This window comes from Lissotriton helveticus, chromosome 2_1, assembly GCF_964261635.1.
Source record: "Lissotriton helveticus chromosome 2_1, aLisHel1.1, whole genome shotgun sequence".
Taxonomy (NCBI): domain Eukaryota; kingdom Metazoa; phylum Chordata; class Amphibia; order Caudata; family Salamandridae; genus Lissotriton; species Lissotriton helveticus.
Window position 1 is genome coordinate 1,059,040,109 of NC_136059.1, and position 21,795 is coordinate 1,059,061,903.

The 21,795-nt window shown below is 46.7% G+C and overlaps 1 protein-coding gene across 2 annotated transcripts in view; it reads right to left on the minus strand.

The window, feature by feature from the left end:
- The window catches only part of VPS13A (vacuolar protein sorting 13 homolog A), a 2,196,319-nt gene that overhangs the window by 1,131,686 nt on the left and 1,042,838 nt on the right, over positions 1–21,795 (minus strand). For both annotated transcript variants that reach the window (XM_078675860.1, XM_078675861.1), the window contains exons 45-46: positions 9,869–10,029; positions 9,583–9,686 (exon numbers count right to left, since the gene is read on the minus strand). In XM_078675860.1, coding sequence (XP_078531986.1) covers positions 9,583–9,686; positions 9,869–10,029 — 265 coding nt within the window. The remainder of the gene's footprint in view (positions 1–9,582; positions 9,687–9,868; positions 10,030–21,795) is intronic.

Consider the following 21,795-nt stretch of genomic DNA (forward strand, 5'->3'; position numbering starts at 1 on the left):
AGTAAGTAATCACAAATTAGAGTGGTCTTCAGGGGGAGACCAAACGATGTACAAAAAAGGTGATATGTGAACTGGGACAGAAGTTGGGACTTGGACCAAGAGACTAATAGAAGCTTGGGACACAAGTAATCAACCAAGGTAAGTACCCATGAACCCCACTGAGGCTGTGTGCAGAGTGAAAACACAGCCGCATATCCAATAGAAGTCAACAGGAAAGTCGCAGTTGCAGTTCTGAAAAAGAAGGACCGTGAAGAAACCCCATGGAATACAGAAGGTTGGGGAGTCACCTGACCCATGGACACCTACACCAGGAAGCTGGATGCATAGGTGTGAAGTGACGTTAAAATCGGCCATAGATAATGGGGGGGTTCAGGAAAGATACAGCTAGAGAAGACTGTGCAAGAGTCCATTGGAATCCAAGGGTGGATTCTTGAAGTGAAGAACCTGCAAGCAGAGGGGACAGAGTCTATGCCACTCGCAGGTGACCAGGTGCCACGGAACAGGAATGCCCACCAAAGTTGAATGGCTCAGAAGAGTTGACAAGTGTCCTTGTTACTGCAGATGTGGGGCCCAGACGAAGCTGAGGAAGAACAGGAGCTGTGCACGAGCTGTCCCACGTCGGAAGTCGAGAACCAGGAGGTCGGTGTCCGGCGGCATCTGCAACAGGCATGGAAAGCGAAGAAGGAGCAACGTTGCGACCAGAAAGGTCCAAGGGACTCACCACAAGCATGAAGAGTCCGAGCAGGCCCAAGCAAGAAGGGACACCAAAGATTAAGGTCCACAGTGCAGAGGATGCGGTGAGGATGCTGATCTTGCCAAGAAGAGATGCTGGAGGCTATAGATTCTTGTAGCCCAAAGATCTCTGGAGTTCAGAGGCAACAAGCTTTGGCAACGACAAGTAAACATGGTGCCCAGGTGTTTGGTCCCAGCGGTTCCGACGAGGGATACTGACCTCAAAATTGCAGAGGGGACATGTCAGGCCTCGAGGAAGTTGTAGAACCACATCTCTGTTGCTGAGCCTTTTAAAGTCTGTGGGAATTAAGGAGCAGAAGACTGGTCAGCTTTGTTGCGATGAGTGCAGATGCAGGGGAGTGACTCCTTCAGTCCAAGGAAGATTACTTTGGGTGTCCTTGATTCCAACGGGTATGTTGAGGATCCTGGAAGAAGCACAGACACAGACGACAAATACTTGCAAAACAGCAAGACCAGGAGCAGCAGGAGTCTTCCGTGAGGCAGTCTTGGTTCCAGACAAAGTCCAGGGGAGTGACTCCTTCACTCCAAGGAAGATTACTTCGGGTGTCCTTGATTCCAACGGGTATGTTGAAGATCCTGGAAGAAGCACAGACACAGACGACAAATACTTGCAAAACAGCAAGACCAGGAGCAGCAGGAGTCTTCCGTGAGGCAGTCATGGTTCCAGGCAAAGTCCAGCGAAGTCCAAGTGTCCAGACGGTCGAAGATTGACGTGGCTGAGGTTTGTCCCATGACAAATATGAGGATCCACCCACAGATAAGCCCTTAAATACCCTAGGAAGTGGTTAGGACGACTCAGGGGTCCCTTCAGAGGAGGGGCTGGACTGAGGGGAGGATCCTTTGCTCAATTTCGCACCAGAGTAGAAGCCAAGAGCTCCCTGAACTGGCTCAAACCGGAGTATGTAAGGTGGGCACCAAATGTGCCCTTAAAAGCAGCCTGGTGGTGCTGCAAAGAACCCCCACCTCAGCCCAATACACAAAGTCCTGTCTGGGAGGTGGTCAAACATCCCTATGACAGGAAACCTATTGTTCTACCTTCCCCTGCTTTGGCTCAGCTCAGCAGTAGGAGGGAAGAATTGTGTCTGGGGTCGGCAGCAGGACTAGCTTGCTGGCACACCCTGAAAGGCTGTTACCCGGAGTACTGGGGGCTTCCCAGAGGAGCCCCCTGTGCATGGAATCTTACCTCCAACACCGGAATGGGTGTTGGACCACGTGACTCCGCCCTGACGTCGTCCGCGGGCGTGACATCAGCGAAGTCACATAAGCCCCACCCCGGCGAGCTGACGTCAGTTTTCTTCTGAGAACATTTACGCGCCACCGTGCGGAGCCATCACAAACAAAACTGTAGAGGGTATCGGAACAGTGTGCGAAAAAGCAGTAAAAATGGAAAAGGGAACAAAGGGAGAGGAACAGCACCATTTGGAACAGTGCTAGGCACTAAGGGGCAGATGTATCAAGCGTTTGTTTTGTCGCAAACGCTGCGAATCGCAAAATAGCAGCGTTTGCGACAAAAAAAACAGGATATGGTATGTATCATGCAAAAAGCCTCGCAATATTAAGGAATCGCAAATTTTGCCATTCCTTAATATTGCGTAAGCATTTAAGAAATCGCAAATTGCGATTTCTTAGATGTAATGTATCATCCTTGAAGAATTGCGAATTTAGGCTAAGAAGTCGCAAATTACCACCAACTTGTAGTTGGTGGTAATTTGCGATTTCTTTTACAAATGCACTTTATGCAATTTGTAAAGGTACCATGTGACGCTCATACATGCCCCATATGTGCACACATGTCATTTTCAGGGGTGCAGCAGGGTGTTCTTGAGACACCCCTGCACCCTTGAAATTATTCTCAATTTGCGATTAGCAAATTGCGATTCGCAAATTGAGAATAATTTCACATTCATTCCTATGGGCCTCCTGGCCCATAGAAATGAATGGGAAACCATTCCTTAATTGCAATTAGCAATTTGCTAATCGCAATTAAGGAATTTTAAGAAATCGCAAAAAAATAGCGAATTTCTACATACATACCATTTTGCGATTTCTAAATAGCGATTCCTTAAAAATCGCTATTTAGAAATCGCAAAAGGGTATGTTAATACATCTGGCCCTTAGGTACTGAAGGCTATAGCAGGGAAAGAGCAGAGCACCGCTCTGAGGAGCAACCTTGCAAGCTAAGGCGACATCCTTCCTGGAGGCAGAAAAACATGTGAAGAACATCATAGCAGATGAAGAGAGTCTGCAATCACAACCCACAACCGCGAAGGGCAACAAGTCCGGAACAGATGAGTAACGGCAAATTATCACGCACCCACCCCAACAAGGAGAGGTGCGTTCTCTGAAAAGAACAAATCATCAAGACACAACCAACAGACCCCAACTCAGAGGACTGCAGAGGAGTAAAAAGATCAAGCAATGAAAAAAGGGCATGAGCAGGCCCAACACTGGAAGACCAGGGTGCAGGGAGGTAGAAGTACCAATGGGCCACCCAACCAAGCACCAGAAAGGAGGGAGTGAATCAAACAAACAAAACGAGCATCCCACTAGGGAGGAAGGGAAAGAGGGGACTCCCAGAAGACAAAAATCACCCGGAGGCAGGCAAGTGCAGAAGACCAAGCTGAAGGTCCTCGCAGAACAGGGAGAAAGGGCGGGTCGTGAAGGAATCTGCGGCTAGAATCGTCTCTACCAGATACACCGTTACTGAAGATAAGTAACTTGTACATCTGATAGAGACTACTAGCCGCAGATTCCTTAACGTAGAATAGATACCCCAGCCATACCCAGAAGGGAGGAGGGCCTGCGAGAGTGCCTCCCATTAGGAAAAAACAGAGCCCCAGCAGGGGATGTGCAATGGGAACAAGAAAGTGGCCCGGCCCCCACCAAGCAGAAGGAAGCATGGACTAAGCGAGGGGAAGCCAGAACACCCCCAGTACAACCAAGGTACCAGGGACCTCCACCAGAAAGCCCCGGAGAAACAGACAACGGCAGACGAGTACCGAGGAAGAAAGAGTCACCCCAAATTCTAAAGAGAAGAGGTAGAAATGGGGCAAGGTCTCTGCCTCGAGTCAGCGGGCAAGGCAGGAACGGTGCCACAGTCAAGAAAGGCAGGCGGGAGTAGAAGACCTAGGCTCGCAAGGCTCAAGCAAAACATGGGCAAGGGCACAAGGGCCCACACCAAGACCCCCATCTGTGGACCAGAAGAGCAGGCGCGCACCGCCGGCAGCAGGCCAGAACCAAGAAGCCGAGCTCGCAAATCAGTCTGAAATGGGTGAGCAACCCAATAAACCCTTGCGGGCTTGGGCAAAGAATGTATTCAAAGAAATATGCCAGCAAGGGATTTTGTTTGAATTTGTGAATTTGGGACACAGTAGGAAGTGAATGAATCAATTACCCACACTAATGTCAATTGGTGGCTGAGTTTGAATTGAAATTAGAGCAAAGTCAATATTGTTACCACACTAACAATACAAATAAACACAAAAACCAGGGTTTTAGTCAAAAAAATTAATATTTTCTTTACAATGAGTAAAAAGGGTACTAGAAAATGCATTTGGGATAGACGAGGAGCATCCTATATACTCCTACTATAAATCTCCAAAATAAAGTCAATACTGCGAAGTAATGTTAATACAATGATTTCAAATCAACAAGATAAATGAAAATCAATGATGATAAATAAAAATCAGGCAGAATTAGACTTTGTAGTCGACGTTTCGGTCTTTGGGGATGATTTCATAAGACCATCATCAGGACTTCATTATTGTGCATTAAGAGTGATGACCCTAAAGAGGAATGCACGATACACTGCCTAACGGTCAGTGATGCTGGTCGAAATTTATCAACAAGGTACTATGGAACAATTGAATCCAGGCCTTCAGACTGTATTTAGGCACTTTTATAGATGGTATTTGGATATAGTTATTGAAATCCAAATATCGAATGCCGGTTTAGTTCCAGAAGGTGTAAGTGATATTAACCCGATTTGGACAATTTTGAAAAACGGCACGACTCGCGTTGACAGCGTCAGGGCGACAGCAATGTGTAAACAGCTGTTTACACATTGCTGTCGCCTGGATTCAATTGTTCCATAGTACCTTGTTGATAAACTTCGACCAGCATCACTGACCGTTAGGCAGCGTATCGTGCATTCCTCTTTAGGGTCATCACTCTTAATGCACAATAATGAAGTCCTGATGATGGTCTTATGAAATCATCCCCAAAGACCGAAACGTCGACTACAAAGTCTAATTCTGCCTGATTTTTATTTATCATCATTGATTTTCATTTATCTTGTTGATTTGAAATCATTGTATTAACATTACTTCGCAGTATTGACTTTATTTTGGAGATTTATAGTAGGAGTATATAGGATGCTCCTCGTCTATCCCAAATGCATTTTCTAGTACCCTTTTTACTCATTGTAAAGAAAATAATAATTTAAACCCTGGTTTTTGTGTTTATTTGTATTGTTAGTGTGGTAACAATATTGACTTTGCTCTAATTTCAATTCAAACTCAGCCACCAATTGACATTAGTGTGGGTAATTGATTCATTCACTTCCTACTGTGGCCCAAATTCACAATTTTCAAACAAAATCCCTTGCTGGCATATTCTTTGAATACGAGCTCGCAAATCAAGCAGACCGAAAGACGAGGGCAAAGGCCAGGGAAATCCAGAACAACCCCAATGCGGCGTCCACTGTCCGAGGAAGAAGAGGCCAGGAGACGACAAACCTCCGGAGAGGGAAAAACCTCTGGAAAAGCGTCCAGGACCTGACGCTGGCATGAGGCCGTGGAGTCCACCACAGGCGCCGGCTCGACGTCGACCGGCGCCGGAGTGGACATTGACAGCGCCGAGTCGAGTCGACCTCCACCAACACGTGCTCCTTGGGAGACTGGGGCGGGGTCAGAGACGGTTCGGCAAAGGAACGGCACCAAAAAGGCACCGGCTCAACCACACACGAGGCAGCCACCCTCGTAGAGGACCGTGAAGGACTCGGGAAAGCACCCCAGGCCCCGGCCTCCACCCGCGACACCGCCAGGGCTGGGAAGGAAAGCCTTTGGCGCCGGAAAGGCTCCAGCGAGGCAGCCGCCTGTACAGAGGACCGAGGGGGACTTGGGGATAAGCTCTGAGTCCCAGCGATCTCCTGCAATGCCACAGGTATCATCGTAGGGATTTGAGGTAGGGCAGGGACGCCGAGGAGGGGAGCCCCGCAGGACCGCACCTTGATGACATCCCCCTCCTACAACCTTAAGCCGAACCCATCGGTGCCGGGCAAAACCTGGCGGCGACTCCGCGGAAAGCCCCGCGCAAGGCAAGGGTTCCACGGACGTATCAGGAGGTGGAGGAGGGGCCAAAGAAACCTCCAGAGCCGCAGCATAGGCTGTCATTTGGGCCCTAGTCGCCCTGATACCAGGAAACAGTGGGTAGGGTGGCGACAGGCGAGGTCGCATGTCCAGAGGGGAACCCGCGCCCTCTGCCGAACGAGGAGAGAGCCTCTGAGACAAGCTGCAGGACCTACCAGCTGGTGAGCGAGGCCCTTGGGGCAGTGGCGAAGGGCGATGCCGCAGTCGGAATTGGCAACTCCTGGCTTCCGAAGTAGGAGACGGACAGTGGGACGACACCGACCTGGACAAGCAGACCGACAGCAATTTCATCCGGCGCTCACGCCGGGACTTCGGTTTAACGTGCTGACAAGCGTTGCAGTCCATCGAGTCATAGTGCTCGCCCAAACACCACATACAGATAAGGTGAGGGTCTGTCGCCGACATCGGACGTGCTCAGGAGGTACACGTCTTGAAGCCTGAAGGCATTCGCACACTGTTCCTCAACGCAAAGCATGAACAGAAGGCCTGAAAACAGGCCAGGACACGATCCGGATCCGCGTTGCACACGGATAAGAGAAAAAACTGACGTCAGCGCACCGGGGTGGGGCTTATGTGACCTCGCTGACGTTACGCCGGCGGACGACGTCAGGGCGGAGTCATGTGGTACTGCCCCCCTGCGCGCAGAGATGCTGTGGCAAAGAAAATTTTCAGGATCCAGGCTCACGCCTGGGGATAATTCTACGTTAAAGAATCTGCGGCTAGTAGTCTCTATCAGATCTATGCGACAATCAGTATCTTCACAGACTTCACCTTGCAAGTTCAGAGTCTTAGACATCGCTTTTAAGCAGTGAAACGTGCCCTACGGAAAAAGAAATCAAATACATGATGCTCTACCCGGCCAATTGTGGGTCATTAGCGATGGCAAAATTTGGCATTTCAGCACTCTGGAGGATGCCTGGGATTGGGGGGAAGGGGTGGCGTCCTGCTCATCGTAAAGGAACAAGATCAAAAAGGAACACGAGGCCTGGGGCGGAGGACACACCTGATGACTGTCGATCTCCAGAGAGTTGGTGGACACGAGACCAATCCCATAGGCTTATGTTACGAGATCGGATTACTCTGCCCAAGCTGGTTTATGGGTTTGATGGTCTTTCACTGCCATAGGGATCCCTAGTGGTTTGGTAAACCGTAGGATACAGTTGCTGGACGTTACCCCGAAGCTGGGCACTGGCACTAGACTACTGCAACACGATCCTATGAAAAGGAGATGCTCATTTATTATGGTTTATGCATATATGTTTTTAAATTAGCATGTGCTGCCCACCCCTAAATTTCTTACGTTTTGTGATGGGCGACAAGCACACCGCAAGCTGGGGGGGTGGGCCACTTCTAGCTCACAAAGGAGGGTAGCAGGAACAGGGGTGGTTGGGGGATTCTTGAGACGTGTTATACTTATTTGTTTTTTTTTCATATTACTGATGCATCAATACAGACTTACTTTGGCGGGGGCTGGAGGAAATCAGGGGGTCCTGGGACAATAGTTGCCTGAGCAGAGATAGAGCTGTCCCATGTTGGGGAGGGCTTCCTTTTGCTGAAATGACATATCACCTACACAGAGACCTAAATATTTGGTCATGGAACGTAAACTGACTGGGTCATAAGATTAGACAAACACTGGTCCTACAGTATCTATGGAGACAGGTTCCGAATGTGATACTACTCCAAGAGATGTATCTTAAGGGCATATGCTATAGGGCCCTAGGCAGGTTTGGGTACAAACGGATTGCTCACTCAGGGTACACAACAGATTCAAGAGGAGTGGGCATATTACTTAGGAAATCTGTTCCCATTACAGCGTACGGTACTTGGAATGACCCTCGGGCAGATTTTGTGGCAGTGACAGGAACATGGGAAAGTGGGATGATAAATCTTTGCTCCCTATAAAACCCTCAACGCCTACATGGAGAGACTCTGCCAGGTGTTGGTACACTACTTTTAGTTCTGCCTGCTGGAACATTAGTGCTATGAGGAGATGTTAATGATGTTATGGACGCCGCCATGGACAGGGTTAGCAGAGTGAGGGTGGGGGGCAGAGTTGAGCTGCCCTCGTTTATAGAGGCCATGGGGCTGGTTGACCTATGGAGACAACACAATCTCTTAGTTAGGCGCTATACACACTTCTCCTGTGCACACACTAGATACCCACTTGGACTATCTCTTCATGCATACAACATCGGATGGGCAAATTCAAAATAGGATAATATATGCAAGGAGTATTTCGGACCATTCACTCGTAGGGGTACAACTACAGGGGCCTTCGAAGTCCACTCTGTTGTTCCCCAGAATTGATAAGTGGTATCTCCAATAGAGGGAAATGAAAAATCAAATAAAAAATAGGACCTCTCAGTACTTTAAAGAGAATCAGGGATCAGTGGGCACCCCAAGTGTAGTTTGGGAGGCCTACAAGACAGTGCCTCAAGACCAGGTCCTTGCCCGTATAGGGGGGAAAAAGAAGGAGCAACGTCTGGACTTTGAGGCCTTGGAAAGGGAGGTTTTGGCAGTAGAGAAAGCTGCATTAGACAGGTCCGAAGGGCTGGGCCATCAATTGAGGCTGAAGCAAGACGTCCTTCTGGCTCTTGTGGAACATAGGGCCAGACAATATGCCCTGGAAACACAACGTCGCCTGTACGACACTGGTGACAAGGCCGTTAGACCCCTGGCTTGGTGGATCACAGAGATCAAGACTGGACTTGGGTGCTAAACGCCAATGAGGTGTTGCGGAGGACTAATGCACTAATGCAGACACAGCAGACACGTTCGCCAGGTATTATGAAAATATATATGCCTCCCGGAACACGTGTCGGAGCTAGGTGGTGCAGGCGTGCTGCAGACAATCGGTGTACAGAAGCTTGTGCAGGAAGATAGAGAGGGCCTAGAGGCAGACCTGACAGAAAAGGAGGTGGCGGGTGGTATTAGGGGACTGCAGTCTGGCAAGGCGGTGGGCCCTAACGGTTTACTGTTTGAGCTATTCAAGACTGTGCAGCGGGGTGGCCAAACCTATGCTGGCCATGTTTCAGAAAGCCGGAGAGGAAGAGTGCCTGCCAAATTACCAGCTGCTTGCAACAATAATTGTTCTCCACAAAACAAGTAGTATAACTGGGGGAGGGATGCCAAAAAAGTGGGAAAGGTTGTGGGGGGAATTTAGAGGGGATTAGTGTCTTGATTGTTCTAGAGGGATAACTAGCTCACAGGGACTCATGGGAATTTTGTAATTGAATGGTGTGCCTGAGTTGAATCAGTAACATTGCGATAAAATGTGATGGTTTTCTATGAACGCTTCCTGATTGTTACGTCACCATGTAAGCAACTGAAAATCTATGCATTACTCATACAAGCTGTATAATGCAAATCAATAAAAAGATGTTTAAAAAAAATGCTTTATAAACAGTTTCAAAGGAATAACAAGAACTTAACAAAGATAAAAATAAGTAAAGACTACCTGTATGATGAAAGTGGTATATCAAATTCAGCATCTGGTAAAGCTGTTCCAATGAGTTTTCCATCATCGTAAAGCTCAAACTCAATAGAAAAATGATTCCTAATCTGTGGTAATAAAACCAAACCAAGTCAGCACACAACAAACTACAGTTCTGGAGACCATTATAAATCTGTTCATATGCTTGAGCGATTCAAACATTCTATATATAAAAATAATATGTCATGAAATAATGAATACCCCATACGATTAGTTTAAATTTGTGTATTTTGAGCTATTTAATTTTTACCTGCATAGGGGAACGTATAGTTATGATTTTACTACCATCCATGGTATCAATTTGACAGATAATGGCTCGATCCACTCCAGAGTTTTTGTGTCTGACATGATAGACGAACCTGCCAACCTTTGTTAAAGGAATCTTTTCTGCACTTGAATGGTCAAAAGGAGCTAAAATGGAAGGAAAAATATTTACAAACAACAGCAAACTACACATTAATGCACTTTAATAATTTGTAAAAGAGATGTAGCATTACAGTAAATTTGCCTCAGGAGGACTAATTTTATAGTACTAGGAATTGTTCAAAATTAATTGATAAGAAGTAAATATGCATAGCGAATTGCAAAGAAATAAATACAAGAAAGAAAATTAGATGAAATAGATATACATTTTAGCTGATGTTCGTCCTGATCTATATTGCGTTTGCTCTTTAGTTTGTTTATCTTTACAGTATCCAAGCCAATCACAAACTTTTTAGATGTGGCTATGTATCACTTATCTCTGAGGGTGTTGCACTGGTGTAATATACGGCTATTCAGATGGGAAGACACCTAAAAATATAAGCAGCACAGCCTATAGAGGGAAAAATGGTACCCATCAGATTCTAATATTACCAAAGGTATATAATCTTTTTTCCCAATGGATGACAATCAATCAGTCAACAAATGCTCAATATTTAAAGATTCCTCAGCAATATCCATCAACTTGCATCAGGAGGCTTCCCAGAAGCAAGAAGAGAACCTACCCAAAAAACACTACTGAAACACTGATCTTGCAAATGAAGCCTAGCCCTAGCTTCACAGTCCAGGCTAGAATGTTTTGCAAATGAGTCCATTGGTTAAGACCTATTTCCACCTATATTCGATGCCCTTTATTTGTTGAGTCTAGCCCTGAACAGATCATCTTTTGTAAGAAAACATATAAAAGGAAGCTCAAGCAGCTATCTTGCAGGAAGACATGGGCAAAAAGCGATTAAACTGCTCTTTTCTGAAACTCGTCATCAAAGTTTAAACACTTCATTCACCCACACTCTTGGGCCAACTATAATGTATTGCTGAAAGGGGTAGATGGCGTCGCATCCAGCTATGAGGCAGAGTAGGAAGCGGGCTTTCTATGTAGTGTAAAAAAATTAGGTACACTGTGCAGAAAATCCAGACGACCCTTATTGGTTTACAGAGTTTAAATTAATAATCCCAAAAGCTCAATTTGTGGTAGTGTGGTCAAAAAGGTTAGGTTTATAAGAAGGTTGTCTTAAGCATTTGTTATACTCACAGAGTCAAAAAATAAGACATGCAATCAAGAAGAAACTCAAGATCCAGTTAAAAAATAGCACAGATTTTTATATAATTTTAGACACCAAGGTAATCGCAATCAGGTAAGTACTTTAGACGTTATGGATTTTTACAAGTAAAATAGTAGAAAACCACAGCATGAGCCTCGAAAGCGGTAATGTTATCCTATGGGGGAAACAGTCACTGCATGGGTACACTTGCAAACTGTTCTCAGGTTTACTCTCCTGGATTTAGGGTGCTTAGAGGCCAAGGTCCGAAGAACCACCAGCAGTTAGTATTAACCTGCCCTGGAATGTCCAGATGCAGAGGTGCTGATGCCGATGGTAGACTTGAACCCTACCTGGAAAAGTAAATGGAGAAAACTGTAACAAGAAAAAGACTGCAAGTGGGGAACCGGCAGAACCCAGAGGGGGCCTTGGCTCTTAAGGGTCTCTGGAGCAAAGGGGCCTCCAACACAAGCGACCTGCTGGACAAAACACCTCTGCAACCTGAACCCCACAGCCATAATCCGAGCCAACCAATAGTGCACCTTTGCAGGGGCTGGTCCACAGTTCTTCTTGGTCCTTTTTCTGTTCTCAGCAGATGAATACAAGTTCCTGGTGTCAGACGGCTACCTAAATACAGAATTTAGGGGCGTTACGGGGAGTGTAAGGTAGTAGCCAATGGGCTACCTACTCCTGGGTAAGGTGGGCAAAGAATTCCGCTCCGCTAGTGGAGTTCGCTGAGTTTTGCGCATTCCGCACGGAGGTCTGAAAAACTATTGTTTAGTGATGCGGAGCAGTGTTTTTTTCTCTTGCACAGCTCACCAATTAGAGAAATTGCGCGCTAGACCAACTCTCAATGAGATTTCTGAATGCTGGTGGTCGCAGAAGGTCACTACCGCTCGCGTTGAGAAAGCTGCTGCTTGGGCAGCAGAAAGAAGCAGCTCCCTCTGGCGATTTGTATGATGTCGTTTGTGCTGATTTTACAACATGGGAGAAACTCCTGGTGGTAAAAATCAGCATGAACCGTGCGACGTACTTGACTCCACTGCCGCAGAACTCCACGTATCACAGAGGAGTTTATGTGGCACTTTGCTGAGATCCATGTAGTGTGTCTCCATGAACTACGTCCAGGTCTACCCCGTCGGGGGCCTGCATTGACCATATAACCATTTCCTGTGGAAAGTGGGCATAAGCATGACCCAGAGTTCATTGTTCCACTAAAAACAAGATGGTGAAACCCTTCTTTTGTTGTTCACATCAGGAAGCCCACCTTAGGGGTGTTATAAGCCTGAGCGTAATCGCCTTCTGACTAGCTAGTTTTCCCGCCTGTGCTGGTGCCAAACGGACCTTGGGCAAGGGGTGGCATCTCCCATGTCTGGGGGATGCCGGGTCGCATATCAAATGTGTTAGAGACTTTGAAGCCTCTACCTTTGATAAGCTAAAACACTAGCCATCCTGCTGGAGGTGTGAACACCTTGCGCCAACTAAGGCATGGTTTCCGACTTCAGGGAGCCCGGGCTCTCACCTACCTGCAGGGGGTCAGAAACGTTTCTGTGGTGGCAGGCTGGATGATACGACTCAGCCAGCACACTAACAGCTAGATTCATGAAAGGGCCGTTTTGCGAGTCTTTAATAGCGATTCATAAGGAATCGCTATTAAGGACTTGCAAAACGGGATTCATGTAGGAATTGCTAAATAAATTGCGATTCCTGCACATTCCTTATTTGCGATTAGCAAATTGCTAATCGCAAATAAGGAATAACTCCCCATTCATTCCTATGGGCCTAAAGGCCTAAAGGCCCATAGGAATGAATGGGGAGTTATTCCTTATTTGCGATTAGCAATTTGCTAATCGCAAATAAGGATGCGATTTCAAGGGTGCAGGGGTGTCCAAAGGACACCCTGTAGCACCCCTGAAATGTGAATTTACACTGATGTTGTGCACACACATGTCCAAAGGACATGTGTGTGTGTAACATGCAACTTAGAAAAATGCATTTAAATGCATTTTTCTAAGTTTTAGCTATTTACCACGAGGTTTGACTTCGTGGTAAATAGCGGTCCTAAATTGCTATTTCGCAATTTCAAAATGGTTAATGAATTGCATTTAAGGAATCTCACATAGAGATTCCTTAAATGCAATTCCTCGCAAATGTGCGAATTCTTTATTAGCGAATTTTGCATTTGGGATGATGAATCCCAAATGCAACAATTGCACTCGCAAAGGGCCAGATTCTCAGAATCTGGCCCTTTGCGAGCGCAATTAAGCTTGATGAATCAAGCTGTAAGACTAGTAGGATTCAGGGGACACCTCCTAAGGTGCCCTTTGGGTGCATGTCAAATCAGATACCGGCATCAGTATGAATTTGTCAAGGTGAGATATTTGATACCAAATACCATTATTCTCAGTGAAGCCATCATGTAGCTGGAAAACTCATGCCAGTGCACAGTACATATACTTAAGATGGCATCCTGAACACTTGCAATGTTGTGGGAATGGAACCAGACATCTCAGGGGCATGTCTGCTCATGCAGATATGTCCGCGCATATAATATAATGCACTCTGCCTTAGGGCTCTAAGGCCTGCTGTAGGGGTGACTCACATACAGTATACAGATTGTACATGGGCATGGAACACAGGGAATGTGCCATGTCGTGTTTTCAAAAAGGTTGGCACCATTTCACACAGCCTGCAATGGCAGTCTGAATGCAATTTGAGCGTGGGTCACTTAGGGTGGCATAATACATGCTGCAGTCTTAACGACCCACTTTAGTACCTATGCCCTTGGTGCCAGGGTTATCATTTACTAGGGACTTACAGGGGTGCTAAAGGCCTTCCTAATCAATTGTGGTACAATTGAACACGTTACTTCTCTTCTGTAACGCCTTATCTGGTAGAGACGTAATCTAGCCGCAGATTACTTACCTTAGAATTCTCCCCAGGTGCCAGACTGCATCTGTAAATATTTTCAGCAGCACTCCTGCGCGTCAATAGAGGGCATTGTGCAGCTCCGTACCAAAGTCATCCACGTCTGCGACGTCACCGGAGTACATATAAACCCCACGCTGAGACCAGTTTCTTCTGTGACTAATTACTGCTCTAAAAATGCAGAGTCATTAAAGAAACTGGCTGTGGAAACAATGTGCCATACAAGATAAATACCTTTCTGAATTAAGAATTGCAAACTCTAAATGCATGGTATGCGAATACCAAGAAAGGGACCTTTTAGGTAAGATGGAAAGGGTGCACAGAACAGATGAGTATGGGTGGGTTGGTAAGATGTTTGCGTCTAGACTATATCTCTACCAGATAATGCGTTACCAAAGGTAAGTAACTGATTCATCTGAAAGAGATGTCTAGCCGCAGATTCCTTACCTTAGAATAGATACCCAAGCAATACCATCCCCGGAGGAGAGACTGGGAACTGATCGTACTAAAAATCCCTTAAAAGAATTAACTGGTCTGTAATAAGAAAGACCAAACAGGACTGTCTTAGGAAGTTGGGAGAGCAAGAGCATTCACTGCACCCTAGAAAATGTGGCAATAACACACAGGCAAGGAAAGTCAAAGACCGTGAACAACATGGGCATAAAGTTACCCATTACAGAGAAACAGAAAGGTGTACGTAGACAATATTTAATATAAATACAATACTAGGTAGATCCCAAAGTGGGACCTGACCCATGGTTGGCCGTGAATTGGGAACCCAAAGGCAGAAGCCAATCCCACTTAGCTACAAGGCCTTGACTTAAAAAACCTTTATGTCAGTAAAACCTATTACTCAAAATATGGAGAAAATGGGCTCAAGAGCTGAACCCTTGGGCAGCTGGGGTTTGGCGGGCCAGAGGCAATAGCGAGAGCATTATAGGCAAACCTGTCCTGAGACAGACTGAGAAAGGAATCTAAGAATAGATCCACGGTGGAGCAGCAGGGATTATTGCGAACACCGAAAAAACTGCAAAAGACAAGAACAACAAGTATAGACAAGCATAACACATGTCTTAAGAAAAAAAGTCTTGAAGCCAGAAAGACACTGATGGGATCACTCAACGCGTAGTGCCCATAGAGGTGGAAAGAAGGGCTAAGGCGTACATAGAGACTAAGGTAAGATGAGACTGCAAGATAAAAATGAAGGGTACATCCCCCTAAGCTATACATAGGCCCGGTTTATGAAATGTAGCATAACACACACATAAAGATATAAATAATATATATGCAGGAAGAATCAGAGGAAGGTTAGTGAGACCGGTGGCAGAAAAAAGAAGACACTTAAGTACTACCACACATATAAAGAATGTGGAGGAAACTATAAACAAGACAAACAGTAGGACTGAGGAAGAAAACACTTTTTGTTTTCTTGAATAAGCACCTTGTGTGAAAATCACAAGTGAATGAAACCTGTGCATCAGAGTAGTCCATTAAAAGTGCACCCTACTGATGTAAGAGCGAGAAACTTACTACTAAAGAAATAAAGGAGGCAGAGAAAAGAATGCCCTAGCGGCAAATAAGGCCAGACCAGTAACGTGGATAACAGAGTAGAGACTGTGGCACATGTCTCACTGCTCCAGTGGAAAGTTATAGGCTTTGGCGAAACAGAATTACAAAAGAAGGGTAGCAAAAAGGGTGCTCCCTTTGTAGCTCAATCATAAATGAGAGATTCACAAGACAGGGATCTCAATTAACAAGCTATATAGAAACTCCATCAGATGGTGAAAAGTGAAAGACCCTTACAAGGGATACTAAACGTTATTTATAAATGTGAAATGCCAGGGTAAAACATTTCAGCAGTTAGGTTGCGAGTCAAAGATCTTAAACTCTACACCACAAGTGGCTCTCGTAAGTGGTCGGTAAAGCATACAAAAGTGCTCGAAAGAGCATGTAACAGAGGTAATTATTCCTGTGCGAGAAATAATTAATACTGAAAAGCGATCTCTTTGGTACGGAGCCCATAGTCAGAGGAACGGAACACCATGCAATGGGTGTTAAACTCATGGAGGCTCATAACGGAACCATAAACCTGTCATCTACAGTGAAGAAGGATAAGAATAAAACCTGTAGGGAGCAGGAATACCACACTGGGTGTCACCAGTAGGTTAGATAGACAACCATGGACACCACCACTGCATGCTCAATCGAGAAAGAAATGGAGGACCAACATCCCCCATGCAAACTGAAATTGGTGGATTTAGGGCGACACACAGGAGAAAGAGCAGAGCTAAGTTTATGTTCCACTCCGACTGCCACAAAAACGCTGCAAAGCATTGTCGGCATGAGCACCTAAAAGGTAGATTCCATCAAAAGACATGTCAAGTCAGGTGGTCTGAACAGCCTCTGAAAAGGAAGAGTTTGGTAGCCAGGCACGACGATGTAGCACCACGGAAGAAGCCATGGCCCCGCCTTACTGAATCAGCGGTGTCCATCTCACATCTACTGATTGATTTATCCACCCGTTGTCCATTTTGGATCAACTGGGTAAGCTCGCTCCAGGTATCGTCCTGAAGTGATGGCAACAAACGTGTGAAGGAATCCCACAACGTATAGGAAAAGCATCCAAGAACGCAAGATGCATTAATGGAATGCAAAGCAGATCTTGTGGGGAGAATCTATCCCTGCCACGAGTGGCCTGTCTCCAGGAATCTCGGTCTGATGGAACAAGAGGAAGAGAGTTGATATTATGAGAGGCTAAAGCAGACTGTTCCACGAAACTAGGAGAAGTGGGGTGCCGGAGGAAACAGGCCGGATCACAAGGGGTCGAACGTTGTTTGTGAGATATAGATCGATCCACCAGGGCCCCTGTAGCGGGTTTAGCCCAGCTCCCAACAAACTGTCATACACTGCGTCACTAGTAGGAAGCACCGACTCCACCCGTTTGGCAATGATGCAGAACGCCAATTAGGAACTCAGTAGGTTTTTCAACAGAAGGAAGAGTTAAATCACAAAATCAGAGCACCTCGCCATAGCATATTAGCTAAAGAGGAGCTTGCCTCTGTAGCAAGACCAGGAGGGGAAAGAAGGCCCAAGGCCGGTGAAGACTCTAATCCACTAGTTTCACCCAGTTAAGTTAGGAAGCTATCCTCCATAGGAGGCTGAGCAGCATCAGATATGAGGTGCAGAAACACCGACTCATCCCCATAAACTCCTAACCAGTGTTCTTCAGAAGGGAAAACACTGGAGGGCTCCACAGAAAGTGGAAGAAGGATGACCGAGATAGGGGGCACCATTTGCTCAGCACACAACATTAACCATCACCGATTTTGAGACGCCTCAACATCAGAAAGGGGAAGTGGCATGGTGTGGATCGGCGGCGCCATCGTCATCAGAATCGGCTGATCAGATACAAGTGCTGAACGAGGGAACCCCAAAGTGCTGTGTAAAGGTGCCGAGACTGAGTTGTCCAAGGAACCCCAGAGCCTAACTGAAGCCGAGGGCAAACCTGCAAGCATGGACACGCCAGCACCTCTGACCTCTTTGGGGCTCGAAGGCGCTCCAAGGGAAGGCGAAGACCCAAAGATGGCAGGAGGAGAGCAATATTATGCTTGCATCTGGGTCAGAGCCCCGGCTCCAGGGTAGACAGGGAGGCACAGGGTGAACTTCTGCACGGAGTCCTCAACCGGCCAGAAGGAGGAGGCGTAAAAGTTGGAATCTCTGTGCGGTGAAGTCAGGGGATGCCGCAACTTCGACTGCCTACGTAGAGACTTACCGTGGGAGGGCGATGGAGAGTGATGTCCACGGGAACAGCTCCTGGACCGGGTCTGCAAATGAAGAGTGCAGTGACTGTGAAAGCTGCACTGACAGGAACTTCATCCTACGTTCCCACAGTGCCTTCGATCCAAGTAGATGACAGGAGTAGTACTGCTCTACCAAGCACCCATAGTTTCAACAACGAAAATGTCGAAGCAAGCCAAAAACGGCCTGACATAACCAATTCTCCGGATCTGCGTAATAAGCACAGAGAAGAAGGAAACGTACGACAGCGCGTTGGAGAGGGGCTTATATGGACTCTGGTGACATTACATATGTGAACGACATCGGTACGGAGTTGCAAGACGACCTCTACAGACACGCAGGGGTACTGCTGAAAAAATCCGGATCCAGTCTGGCACCTGGCGAGAATTTTGGGGTAAGGAATCTGTGGCTAGTCTTCTATATAAGGTAAACATTTACCTTGTTTTAAGGGAAAGAGCACTGGCACTGGGGCCTGCTTAGTACAGACCCATTGCATCAGTCGAAAAGCATCAGCACCAGGGAAAAAAGTGGTGTATGACCATGTCAAAAGGATTCAGAAAAGGGGGTGGTGATGAACAGAGTGTCTGAATTAAGCAGACCACTCTTACCCAGTCCAAAGATCAGGGCTTGATCCATCACCGTTATTTAGCTCACTGCCCCATCCCAGCTCAGAACCTGGCTATATGCAAATTAGTCTGTCCCTGGCCCGGTGCATCATGGGAACAGGGCAGACCAAACTACCAAGCCAATTCTTCACCAGAAAGGATACAAGCTACCGGGGACCGGTTTCTGGCATTTCAGCCTCTTCGGCCCGGCTTGCTTGAATCCTGATGGAGCCGTGAGCAAGGGACTCATGTCTGAGTATACCCTGCCACACCTATAGTGGCCAAAAACGATTCAGAAAAGGGGGTGGTGATGAACAGAGTGTCTGAATTAAGCAGACCACTCTTACCCAGTCCAAAGATCAGGGCTTGATCCATCACCGTTATTTAGCTCACTGCCCCATCCCAGCTCAGAACCTGGCTATATGCAAATTAGTCTGTCCCTGGCCCCGGAAGCTTGTTTCCTTCCCAGTGTAAGAATTGGCTTTTGTAGTCTGGTCTGCCCTGTTCCCATGATGCACTGGGCCAGGGACAGACTAATTTGCATACAGCCAGGTTCTGAAACTGGGATGGTGCAATGAGCTAAAAAACGGTGTTGGATCTAGCCCTGATCTCTTGACTGGGTGAGAGTACTCTGCTTAATTCAGAGACTCTGTCCATCACCACCCCTTGTTGTAAATTATTTTGTCCACCCTAAGCGTGGAAGGGTATACTCAGATGTGAGTCCCTTGCTCATTGCACCATCAGGATTCAAGCAAGCCGGGCCGAAGACGCCTGAAATGGCAGAAACCGGTCCCCGGAAGCTTGTTTCCTTCCCAGTGTAAGAATTGGCTTTTGTAGTCTGGTCTGCCCTGTTCCCATGATGCACTGGGCCAGGGACAGACTAATTTGCATACAGCCAGGTTCTGAAACTGGGATGGTGCAATGAGCTAAAAAACGGTGTTGGATCTAGCCCTGATCTCTTGACTGGGTGAGAGTACTCTGCTTAATTCAGAGACTCTGTCCATCACCACCCCTTGTTGTAAATCATGTCAAAAGGAGGCACTTTCCTAAAGGAGTCTATCTAGAAATACTTGCTAATTACTGCAGCAGCCACAAGTGATGAGCACATGGTCATCTCTGAACATGGTAGCCAGCCCAGATATAGTGTGTGTGGCTCTATCATCTTCCCTCAGAGATGGTGAGACTGTAGTGTGAACTGGGGGTTACAGGTACTCTTGTGCTGTGGCAAGCTTTGCGACACTAGATGCCGGATGGTCTGCAGGGCTTACCCCGCTGCATGATGCCACATGTTTCTTGTGCTGACCCGTTGTTCCAGTCTCTTTTCCCTCATGTGGCGGCAGTGGACTGGATACCCTAAGCCGCATTCGATCAGCAGCATTGTGGAAGACTATCTGCTGATGACAGATGATTAATGACAGTGTGGGAAAAGAGGGCCATTATCAGCTGTGGGGAGGACCAGCCATGTGCTGCCCTGTGCTGCATCCCTTATGTATTCCTGGCAGGAAGGCAGAGCTTTGGGACTGAGTTGTTACATCACCATAGATAAGTTAGTCAGAGTTACACAAGGAACACATTAATGAAAGGACAATATGTGGGTTACCCAATTTCCTACATTTTAGGCAGAGTAGGTAGCTGACAAGGGACTGTCATATGAGAACTGTGGCCCCCAATTTTTAGCCCAGGATCTTAGGACCCTGGAGTGCCGTCTAGAGTATATGACACTGTTGCTTACTAGCTGGTTGGTTGGTTGGTTCACCTCCTGGATGGGGGAAGAGGGAGCCATATAATTTCAGTGCTGTAGTTATTCTTGACTTGCTGACTGACCCAGGCTGGTGGCCCACTGAGTGTAGGTGTAAGCAGTGGGGCGTGTGCGTCACCAGTTGAGCAGGTGAATGGCATCTGATGGAGGTGACATGGGACCTGGCCCATCAGGGTAGTTTCCAGAAGCACTGATGGATGGTGGTGTCCTCTGCGCCTCGGGCTTCTAAGCACAGCTACTGGGTGTTAATATCCAGCATTCTTGGGAATTTGACCACTGTGATCCGTTGAAGCACCACCTCTGCTTAAAAGATCATCTTCCAAGACCCTTTTGGAAGGGATGGGACATCTTCTTTGAGAGGAGAGGTGACTGGGGATCAGTACTTCCTTCCCCAAACACATATGAAACAGTATCAAATCCTGCAAGCCACAAGGTATTAGATTAGTTATTGAAAATGGGGTTAATGTAAGCTTGCTTGCACACAGTGGGCTATATTGACGTATCTCTAGCCAGTCTGGAACCTGGCTTCACAGAGCTGTGAAAGATTTGGATGACTGGGAGAAACGTTATCTACCACAGAGAACAATAAAAGTCTATCCAGATGAAACAACATAACGTTGGTGGCCCTGCATTAGGTAAATGAAGCCTCCAGCATAGAACTTTTCTGCAAGGACTGAAATGTTTCTTCTTGACAAAGGTGGGATGGGGCCTTCTCTGAATTCTTTATTCTTTACTGTCGAACACACAGACAGAGCACAGTGCTAATACCTTAAAAGTCTGCTTAGGCACCCATCTCTGGAATGCAGCAGCAGAACTCCTTCCCTTAGTAAAATGTGCAATCACTCCTTCAGTTAAGAGTTCTATTGGCTGGCACACAACGCTTTCTAATATGATGCAATTCACCATGGAATTGCCTCAGTATAAAAACTGGGCAGTGTGAGCATTTTGAATTTACCCTCCCACAGGTAGAGATTCAAAGGGTAAAGATCTAAAATAGGATGGAGGCCTCCATCCTTCTTCAGCATGAGCACATAGCAGTAGTAACAACCTGGTCCTATTTCCAAGTCCGGAACCCTCTTGATGCCCCCTTGGACAGTACAGCACTAACCTCTTGGAGAACGATGGGAGGAAGTTACAGTGGGTTGAAAAGGAATGAAAGGGCATAGCTCTGTTGGATAATCTGAAGGAGCCATCTGGTGGATGTGATGGATTTCCAGAGATGCTTCAGGTTCTTACATTCCTTTTTAAGAGCCAGACGTTTAGCAGAGAGCCATGCAGCTGACGGTTTACTCCTAGGGACAACTTGTTTGGTGATGGGAGCAATCTGATCTAATACACTTTGAGCAAGATGGCAAATTGCCTCCAGGCTTTATCAGGGTAATTATCAAAGACCGGATTGTTATTGCTGAGAGCCTGATTGAGCCTCTCAGACGTCACCTTTGACCAACTTCGTACCCAAATGGAAGAATAAATGGAGTTCCCAGATACCCTAGTGCAGGATATCTTAATGGAACTTGCCAAATAATCTAACCAGACCAGGGGAATTGGGGGCAGAGTTTCAGCATAG